The sequence below is a fragment of the Spodoptera frugiperda genome, unplaced genomic scaffold (assembly GCF_023101765.2).
Source record: "Spodoptera frugiperda isolate SF20-4 unplaced genomic scaffold, AGI-APGP_CSIRO_Sfru_2.0 tig00001242_1, whole genome shotgun sequence".
Classification (NCBI taxonomy): domain Eukaryota; kingdom Metazoa; phylum Arthropoda; class Insecta; order Lepidoptera; family Noctuidae; genus Spodoptera; species Spodoptera frugiperda.
In genome coordinates this window covers 4,841-16,107 of record NW_026095727.1, presented here as the reverse complement: position 1 = coordinate 16,107, position 11,267 = coordinate 4,841, and the positions used below count along the sequence as shown (strand labels likewise).

At 37.9% G+C, this 11,267-nt stretch overlaps 1 protein-coding gene across 1 annotated transcript; it reads right to left on the bottom strand.

The window, feature by feature from the left end:
• Nucleotides 1–502: 502 nt before the first annotated feature.
• LOC118261897 (ecdysone-induced protein 78C) lies at nt 503–9,409 on the bottom strand (the record flags this gene model as incomplete). The annotated part of the gene is given in 6 exon segments (XM_050707663.1): nt 503–1,465; nt 1,548–1,727; nt 3,011–3,124; nt 3,636–3,814; nt 7,462–7,734; nt 9,268–9,409. Coding segments are annotated over 6 exon segments (1,185 nt in total), but the record flags the coding sequence as incomplete, so codon positions are not given.
• Nucleotides 9,410–11,267: the final 1,858 nt, after the last annotated feature.

Here is an 11,267-nt window from a genome sequence, read left to right as displayed (position 1 = left end):
CGCGTGTTTATTCAGCACACACTTGTATTCGAACCGCACTGCTTGCTTACTGCACTACGGAACAGATGGACTTTACTCGTTTTACAAATAATCTGGGAAGTAGACTTTAACTTTATATAAAATTGTCTGTATTCTAGTAAGTACCTAATGTCATGGAGAACAATACTACGATTCTGATATCTATAGATACTTTAAATGAAACCAAATATATGTACAAGAATAGAATTTTTCATGTAGGTAAGTAGGCTCGCCAAGCTTCGTCGTACGTTCTCCCTTTACATACAAACTACTTAGAACTACTTACTACTTAAATACTTTTCATGTACGAAATTCAGTTCTTAACCTATCAGAGTCGTCTGACAAGAATAACTATTCGAAATTCAGACCTTATAATAAATTTATATTATGACTTCGTCATTTTAAACTAAAAATAATAGAATTGAACATATCGGGTGGCAATACCTTCTCCTTTAGCTGAAGTCGGTTCAAATAAAATAATTAATAATTTTAGCAATTAACTCAAGATGCAATAGGTTTATTAATCAAAACTTAATTGAAACTTAAATGTACTACATACAACTTATATTAGGTAGATACGATACGAGCAAACAACCAGCATTATGACAATTTGAAGTTTCAAAGAATTACAAGTAGGTACCTAACTTAACTCTTAGTTGATTAAAATGAAGATAATCTAAAACAAGGAACATTTTAAATAAATAACGTTAAAAGTAAAATCATAACATTACATGTTGCAGAACGATATGTATGGTGATTCCTATATGGGGTCGATACGATAGCTCCTAAGTCGTGCGTTGGACTAACTTACCTACGGCAAGGTCGGCGTGCCAACCAACCAACCATGCTAGCTCACTCTCAGATCACAATGTCATCGTCGAGATCGTGTACATAAACATTGCACGACAGCCTATCGGAATAGCTGCCAGAATATACAATCTTTGTTTACAAAACTCGTGTTAGAAATATTTTAATACTTTTAGTGGTCATATTAGTTCTTAGGAATAATACAATTACAATAACTATCCCTAGAGTTTCTGCGAAACTTTGGCGCTAGTTATTCTAAACCTTTAATGATAATACCAATAATAATATAATCATATCAGTCATGCCTTTATTAGTATTGGCGTTCTCTTTGATTTTTTTTAAGTTATCCTAATTGCGGGACTGGGGGGTGTGACGAGTGCGGGGACTGGGGGGACCTGGGCACAGGGCCCGGTGAAGTGGCGGCAGAATCCCCGTTTGCGTCTTCGTCCCGTTTCGGGATGTCGAATATTTCGGAAAATAATGGGGGCAGCAGCAGACGCTGCCAGTGCTCACGTGGCCAGGCCAGCAGCACGTTGTGTCGGAAGCCCAGCTGCCGCACCTCATTCCTGGCTGCTGCGAAGGCTTCGTAGCGCGCCTGGGATAATGCCACAGCCTCCGGCCCGCCGTGCGTTGCAGCTTGCTGAAAGTTCAATACATACAATACATATAGTGGAAGCATATACCTACATGTATACAAAATTACTATGACCTCAATGACTTACAATGTTCTGGAGCGCGTCGTTCATGGCGTTCTGTAGCCCTTGAATTCGGTCCGCGGCGCTGAGTCCAGCGCGTTGTGGGCAGAGGAGCAGGGTGCCGGTGTATACTGCCATCTCCTCCTCGGTCATACAGAGTCGTTGTATGTTCCAAATGTACGTCAGCATGGCCGTCGCGAACGTTGCCTGGAACACGATGAGTTTTACTTTTACAATTTATTGTCTTTTATAATAGGTAAACAAATTGTTGGGAATGGGTAATAATGGTCCGTATACTCATATAAAACCTTAAATTATTTCTAATGAATTATTATCGCTTATAATTCGGTCAAATGAAATAAAAGCAATTTGGAGTATATGAGGTTTAGTGTATTTAACATTACACGACGTAGGTATGTATATGCTAACGTATATCTTCACAGTTATACCGTATCTATTCTGACAGTGAACTTTGTTATAAATACATACATGTATGTAACATAGTCCGTAAAGTTACTCTAAAACAAACTTTTGTAATTTAAAAACTCGAGTATGTAATACATTGTATATATCGAACACAATATTATATTGTACCCGATAAATAAAAATAAAAAACTTCAGTACCAAATGTACTGAAGCCGAGTGCTACGTGTGCGGAACCATGCGTGGCGCATGGCGCAGACGCTGCGTAGCGCGCCGTAGCCCATGTCTACGCTCGTAGCAAGTATAGGTGCTACGAACTCACAGAGTATAGTGTTACTATTTTATTATTTTGTTTTGTTAGTCAACTAATTATATTATATGTTTTGATGAAAGTTGCCACAAAATAAGTCTCTTTACTATTTCGTACAAAAAGCTTGATACGTAGTACATGAGTACGTGTTGGCGTGTTACTGGGTCACCTAACAAACAATGCCAGTTGTCTAACAGAATAATTCCAATTCCCTTGTAATGTATTTCATATAAAACTCGAACTTGATCTTGTCATGATTGCAGCAATTTTTTCTTTATCTGTACATCAGTTGTTGTGTTACCTTGCAGTTAATCTTGTACGTGTAAAATAATTGCTTGCTTCACCGTTGTACATAATTTATCTACTGTAAAACTAACTAGGAGACGATTTATGTACTTTTTTAACTTTAAAAAGAAACAGCAGTATGACGTCGAGTTATGAAGTTAATTTTTTTTTTAATTGCGTTGTTAAGTCTGCTTTTGGCCTCCAACCCGCTTTCTGCCAGAACGGCGAATCGAAGATGTGACCAAAGATGGAGCACACAGACTTAGAGAGAACCTATTCACTCCGACCTTGAAAAAACCCGGGTTGTATTTCTCAGGAAAAATAGAAGTCAGCAGATTGTTCCATTCCCTGCCTGGACTAGGAACGTGGATTCGAACCTTTTCGTCCGCATCCATAAAGTCCACAAAAGTAGTTGACAAAATGTTTACAAACAGAATGGTAATAGGATTTAGTGGATGATAGTGGTACTCACGTCATAGATGGTAGCTAGCTGGGCGTGGGTGAAGATGGTGCCGTCCTCAAACATGATGCGGTCTGGAGTTGATAGCCCGGTGATGCGAGTCAGCCAGACCTCGAAAAACCCTAGCTGCGGACGTAAAGACACACTGACAGGTACCAGATTACATTCGGGGTGCACAGCGTTGATGGTGGTGAATGATGACAGACGCAAAGCCAGAATTCGCAAGGTAATGTAATTACAGACAATCGCATACACAATTGGCTAGCGACGTACACTAATAATAAATATGTATTAAGTATTATTTTCTATGGATACTAGTCTTATAATATTTTATTGGGAATACTTCAGTATATTTACAAGTTTGATAAAGTTGTAACTTGCTGCAATCGAGCCACCTAACGTTTCACATCATATAAATCCGGACGGCAAGTTTCACAGATGACCGACGTAATAGAGTAATGGGTGGCTGCATCAAGGTATAACTTTACTTCTAAACTTATTAATGTGCTATTCCCGCATATTCTATAGTCCACTAAAGAGATAACTAAGTCTGCGAAAACTGAGGAAGTTTCCGTTTAAATAACAAAACTGGCAAGAGTAAGTTCGCTGTGCTATCAGTTGGATAATGTTCAGTTACCTTGATGACTATCAACTGGTCATCCTGGGGTAAGCCGTGAAAGCCGGGCAAACGTTTCGCGAACTCGACGACCTGTTGAACAGCCGGGGTCATGCGGACAGCGATGTTGTGCCATAGCACGGAGCGCGCGTCCGTGGCGCGGTCCGTGGTCGAGGAGGCGGCGTCCTCGGCGCCGCTACCTGCGTCATACCAATACTATACTAACTTGTTCCAAAGACGTGTGTCAGACTCAAAGATATAAGTGCCAAGATGAAAAATTAACTTTAAGAGGACCACGCATCAGTTAATCTATACCATTCAGCCTAATTTAATCATCGACACATCATTGATTTAATTGTCTACGAAAATAAGTGCTTATATGTATACGTAGGTACTTAAAATTAGGTTCTTAAATGATTTAACTTCATGTTTCATATTTGCAATAAAAAATAAACTACAATGTACATTATCTATGAATTCATAAAAGCTAAGTACTATAGTGGTAGCTAAATATAGTCAAATAAATATTGGAAGAATTTCAAAACATGATTTGATGAAATATCAACTAAACTAGCGACATAGGCGCGGTTTCACTCGCTCTGTTCGGCTTCTGTTGATCGTAGTGTGATGTTTTATAAGTGGATAGAAAAAAACAATCTCTTCAGCTATATTAAATAATAGTATCAAGTATCAAAAAATATCAACTAAATATAATATTATGTTCCATCGACACAAAGGTGTCAACACCTAAGATATAGAAGAAAAAAAAACAATATATAGGAATAACAGTTAGTATAGTGATCACTGCACTTCGATAGTCGATAAAAATACTTCGATAATGCATGGTGCATTGTTAGTGATAATATTTCGAAGTGACGCCTATTCACACTCCACTGGCTTGCATATGGAGCTTCGAATACTTTTTGTCTGATGGAAACATGGCGTGAGGGGAATGATCTTAAGGCTATGTACTATTTAGTATAAATTTATTGTAGCTACATATTATTATGACAATCGATTGTAAGTATATTTTTTTTTCTCGTGTCTACATGACACCATGAATAATTTCCACGTAATTTTTGCTTTATTACACGACTGCAGAATTAATCGTATTTCCAACTTAATACGATAAGCAAACGTATTAGGCGAAAAAATCTAAATAGGTACATCGAGTATCTATATTCAAATACTTCGTTATGGTATCATATAGTAAAATAAATTAAAAATAAGGTTAGTAATAAGTAGATATCTGCTTTTATCCGTTTCGAAACCGTATCAGTCAGGCAAGTCGGAGAGCAGTCGTATGTTATCGACACGTAACGTTACTTTATAACTGACCTACGCTAACTTGAACCTAGTTCTTCGTCACAAACGGAGGTGCGAGGATAATATAAGTCTACCTACCATACTCAAGAATCAATATATCGTCGAATCAATAGTCGCAATTGTTTCATTTATCGATTAGGTATATTATTTATTTTATAAAGTACATAGTAATATGTACTATCAGCAATTTCCAATATATTACGTACTTCCTATAAATAGTGTAACTCGATCCGTCTAGTAAAACGCGCACGTTTACTTTACTCGACAAATTATATTATGAATGGATATTATAAATTGCTTAATGCGTACGTATTTCGAAATAACTAGGCTGCCGAAATGTTTAGTTTTGTAAAATTGCAACGTGACCCAAGTGTCCGCATGCAACTACAACATTATGAACGAAAAAATAATGAAAAGTGACTAGTTAGGACTTGTTAGCTGGGTCAAACAACTAACTAACTCGTCAAGTGTACTAGGTATATGCGAAGTACCTATTTCCTCTGGCACTGGCCTTACTAACAGTCAGTCCATAGTGAAAATGTGTCGAGTGCCTATATTTTCCGAATGAGGGCTCCGCGAGTCTCGTTCACCGTCCCGATAAAATGCGCCTAGTATTTCTATTCTACATTCCGATGCTTTCAATAAAACCGTACTGATAGTTTAGAAATTAATTCAAGACTTACGATTAAAAAACAGGGACTGAAAGCCAGTTATTAAAAATCCTCGCTGTTTAAACGAGAGGTGATGAATAATCGCTCATTAGTTAAGCTGTTGAGAGCTAAATTAAAATGCATGATGGTGTAATAGGATAGATGCACCCTTTGTGTGTGCAACGTTAATGGAAGGCTACACGGCGCTCACGGGGGCGGCGAGTGACGCCGCGCGGCGCGACATACACCCACGACTTCACAACTCCGATCATACCTCCATTAATAATATAAGCTGCGAGATACACCGTGTCATTGTCCTCTTATCGATAGACACAACCTCGTTTCCCTGCCGTCTCATGAAGGCATCTACGTACTTATTAGTTCGGAAAAATTATGTATGAATAAATATGAATCACATGCGTAAAAAGTACTTAAATAAAGAGAATTCAGCAACCAACAAGTGAAATGACGTTATACTTTGTAAAATATTTTATAAAAACAAGAAAATCTTCAGATTGTGTTAACCATTTCAAAATTTTGAGGCGGTAGATTGAAAAAAATATGTTGTTTCTTCTAGAATGACTGTTGAGTAGCGGTGGTCTAAACTATTGATTATAGGAAATTGTTATCATTTCACGTACACTCCAACGCACACAATGTTACATGTGTAGGTTAAAAAGATCAACTGCAATTTAATCAATAGCCTCCAACTTTACAGTTGTAACCAATCGATTTTTTATTATTATTCAAAACGATTAAACGATAGTCTTTTCTATGAATGGCGAGGAACCAGCCACTATTTGTGAATGAGGAATACTGGCGCTAAGTAAATTGTGCTAGTTGGGCGATCATAATCTTTCTTTAACAAACTTTAGACTTCTTACTTGCGTTTATAAAGTGGGTAATACCTACATCACCCACAAGAAAAAATCAATGAAAGAAACTCAATTATTTTTTGATAGTACTCTACATTCAAATACCCTGTAGTCGATATATTATTATTTTTTTACAATACCATGGCAATAATTGTTTTAGGTAATACCGAAAATATTAAAATTAATCGATTGACGTAAGAATCCGCGCATCAAATTACGCGTTTACTTAGGCTCTGAAGAAACACAGCTACAACTATAATGTGTTGTGGATTCGAGTAAAAAATAAATCCATCGAATTCTTAGTAGTTCTAAGTAGTAACTAGGAAAGTTATACAAAGACATCATTCCGATTAGTTTTGCCATTAAAATAATGACAGTGCTATTATTTTTATAGCCGGAACTGGGGCATTGAAGGGTGGCCTGCATATTGTATGCAATGCTCCAGGGTGCAACAGTCACTGGATTATTAATTCACCACGTTTGGTTGAGTTCGTGCAACAAGTATTGTGTTGACAATAAACCGGGGCCGGCCTACTTCGACCGTGTACATATTAAACTTACAAGAGCCAAATAACGTTTACCTACAAAAGTTTACAAATTAATAACTTATCTTAATTTAAAATCTGTGGTTTCAGGGCGATATTCCTAGGGCGCCCTACAAGCCACGCGTGCGCAATACTCCGTGATAATGTCGAACACGTTTACGAATTTTGTGTGTATAAAAATTTCACTTGAAATGTATAAAAATTAAAAATGAATGCCATTTGCACGTTTTACTTCTGAAATTATAGAAAGTAGTACTGTAGATCAAAAATACGACTAAAATAACAAATACTTACGCGTCTATCTGTAAGCGAATTACTAGATTGAGTAAATAAAACATTATAAAATTATAGGAAAGCCATGATTTTGTTCAGATTCCACATACGAGTACGTAAGCGAGTGATGACCAATATTCCTAGTATTACATTAGGAGCAGAATGAAAGCATACAGACCTTCACCTTCCGACTCCTCGACACGGATGGAGATGGGGTGCTGCTCCAGGGAGGCCCGTATTTCCTCGCTGTAAGTATTGGTGCCGCGGTGGGCAGCGGTGATGAGTTTTACTAATTCCCTCGACATTTCTTGCCTTAAAAGCTGTGCTTCCAAAGGATCCGTGGGGGGGATCGTGGTGGCGCTGGTGTGGACCGGTCGCTTGGAAGGTTCGGGCAGGCTGTCTGCTGCGGAGGGCTCTCGGGGTCTCTTCGGTACTCTGCCGTATCGTACGGCTGGGGAGAAGGGCCACATTATAAGCACGTAGTCGCAGCGCCCGCGCCGCTCGCGTATCGTACGAGTACCTATATGTACAGCGGTGCAGCGGTGCACCTCGCGCGCCGCTATGCACTCGAATGGGCTCGATTCGACAATTGGAAAATAGGTGCGACTGCGACTATTTGTACATTGACACCGCTGCGTTTCTGCGTCGCGTCGATTGTAATTTCCTGTTGGATATTAATTGCGATTCTCCTGAACAGATTGGCCTGGGAATCTAGGTTGTATGCCATAGTTGGGTAAGCTTAGATGCCTACTGAGCTTCGTTTTAATTGAGTACTATGATATTATAAATCGATTGTCGTGGCCCTGTGTGGTGAAGTTATCACTTCAACAGGTACCCTTGGACATGTAACAACTACCGACTGGGTTCGATTCCCCACTCGTCAGGTAGAGTACAATTCAGTTTATGTAATGATTATTGAAATACTTAGTGCAAGGACAAATCTTGCAATTATATAACAATAAATTCACTTCGTGTTATACATATGAGTCCATGTATATTATAGTAGTCTATTCATAATATTAACTACATATAATAGCGATAAGAATCGGTAACAATTTCTGCAGACTTATTTCAGGGCGCAAAGTACGTCAAATTAAACGTAACTTCATTGGTCGGGGGTAGTCTTGTAGTCGTAGCGGCAACTACTAAGGCGTCTCGGCTTCGATTCTCGATCACATGAAATATTTTTGAGTTCTTTAGTTGTGCAATACTCTCAGTAAATTTCATAGGTCGGTGTATTGTATTTTATGGTTACAATGTAATAATAAAATAATGTACCATGTGTATTAGGTATACTTATAGATGTATGTATAAGGTGGGTGTCACGTAATAACGGCGCCCCAGTCAAAAGTTTCAGAGAATAAATTTTTATGATATTTTGCAACTACCTACAAAATATGATTATTACAAATATAGTTAAAAACTTGGTAAATAGAAAAAATCACGGGTTTGACGAGCTGAAGCAAGCAACACCTACAAACGTAGGTGTTCTTAGTTCCATAGCTTGTTGGCACAATGCCAGAACCCGTCCACTTAATTACCGACAATTTTGAGTAATTCGGTAAATCCGATAATATTTTCCTCAATCTGGAAATCGATCCCGAGACTGCCTCGGCAGACGCTCTGGCGACTACTGTACCGACGGTTAAAGTAATATTGTAATTACAGTAACAGGCAACCACTAACTGCACTGAAACCGTATTCTTCGTAAAATTATTAAAAAAAAGGGTATTTGGCAAGTTTTGCTCGTCAAAGTAATTAGTACCTAAACTAGTCGGATTAAGTCACAGTTTACATAAAACACATTTTAAATATCGAGAACCTGATAAATTCGAACTAAAAAAAAAAAAAAAACTAATCTGAAAGCCCATCCGTACTTTGTACTTAACAGTATGAGGGTAATTTTGAAATCGTTGTTAGTTAAAAATATTCCGATGAATTAGAAACTTTTTTTTTCTCAGTCAATAAAATGTAAGGTACTTACAGTCTTTGCTCATGCCAACAGCTAGGCACTTCTTGAATCTGCAGAACTGGCACCGGTTCCTGTTCAGGCGGATGACCAGACACTTGCCGTCGCGTAGGCACCGGTACTCGATTTGCTTCTGAATACTACGCCGAAAGAACCCCTGTGACCGGACAACATTAAAACAAATCAGTATATTACCTCCACAAAATATTACACATTCATAAAAAAAAATATATAAAAAAAACAAAAAAAAACTCGTCAAAAAGTTTCAAAACTAAACTAAAATCTTGAATAGTATAGTTCGAAGTTTAAAAAGTATCACATCACTGACTGAATATTAAAATAAAATTAAAAAAAGAATGTGTTAACAAAGTGACTAACACTCAACACCGAGGTCTGATCGCAATATGAGCACTGGAGACGGAGGAGCTGTCCATTAGGTAGCTATGCCGAAGGCTTTATGGCACAGAGCTCAGTTCGCACAACGACATCGACGGGGCGCAGGGCGGTAACTTGTATGGTAGGGTTCCCTAGCGAACTCAATTATCTATGCTGCTAACTGCATGCTCTGTTTACCCACTTTGACAACCCTAGTTTAACGTCATTTTTATTCAAAAGACTTTGTTCTTTATTCAATAATTTGTGACGTCAAATATTCGTAATTTTTTTATTAACCATAGATTATAGAATATGTTTTTTTGAATTAAATATATGGCTTATTGTATTTTGGTAGGTATATTTGTTAATTGTAGTTTTAGTAATACCGTCAAATGATATTATATTATCCAAAACAGCAATAGTAGACATAGAAATACGTCTACTGTTTTTAATGTGAATTTACACGTGGCTGCAGATTGATACATATTTAAACAGAAATCGATACAATATTAGCTACATTGCATAACGGAGGCGTAGATATATCATGAATGGACGCCATTTCTTTGAATATTTTATTATTATACTGCAAGTAACTGAACCTATGCTATGCTATTTCTGCGCAACGTTTGCAGGTAATTAGGAAAGTTGTAGCCTTGTATTGAATAAGTCTTGTAACTAATCCCGGGGCCCGGTATTGTCAATTTCGAGAAGGAAATAAAATGAGATCCCAATGAGCAACATTACTGCAGCACGGCGAACAACTTTTATTTTTTACAAACTACAGACGGGGTAAAAACTTCCCCGTATTTACAGACATCTAAAGCCTGGCTGGCCTGGCTCAGGCCACTGCGTGGATATTCATCTAAATTGATATTTTCTGAGATAATTCAATTTCACGACCTACGTGGACATTACGAGAATACAACGCTAGGATTGCGGGGTATTCTTACATTTCTTGCCGGAAGAATTTTATTACTTTCAAAATAAAAAATTAGGTACAATGATGAAATACATGTCTCATACCATGTTTAACCAGTAAATAATAATGTCAGGAACATAAACGAAATGCGAATTAATGTGAATGAGGAGTTGGTAGCTGGCTCTGCGGGTATTGCACGTGAACGTGATCCCCATTAAATGTGGGTGTCACGCGGCGGCTAAACATCCCGCGGTCACGTGACCGGCCAGGCACTCCGCCACAAGCCCCAAGTATTTTTGTATTGTCTCGAACCCTTATACCGGCCGAATTATGAACCAACTTGTGGAAAATATTAAGGGAAAACTGTTCAGAAAGTCAAGCAACAAGTTACTACTTTGTTAGAAAATAATTTGTACGAGTATTCAACACTGGGTCAAGTTCACGTAAAGATTCTTTGCCTCGTTGAACTTTAATTTGAAATTTTTAAACCTTACAGTTGGATTGCGACACATATACGGTAACAAGGTTTCTTTTAAATGTTATGAATTTCTTTAAGTTCCGTAGTATTGAGGTAACGTTTTAGCAACACTCGCCTACATTTATAATCTTATTGAAATCTGTGTCAGCCTATTGTCAGGCTACAGGGAGACGGCACTGTATATATTACCATAATATATAGATCAGCATTTGTTAGAGTTACCTTAAGGGAATCACTTGAACG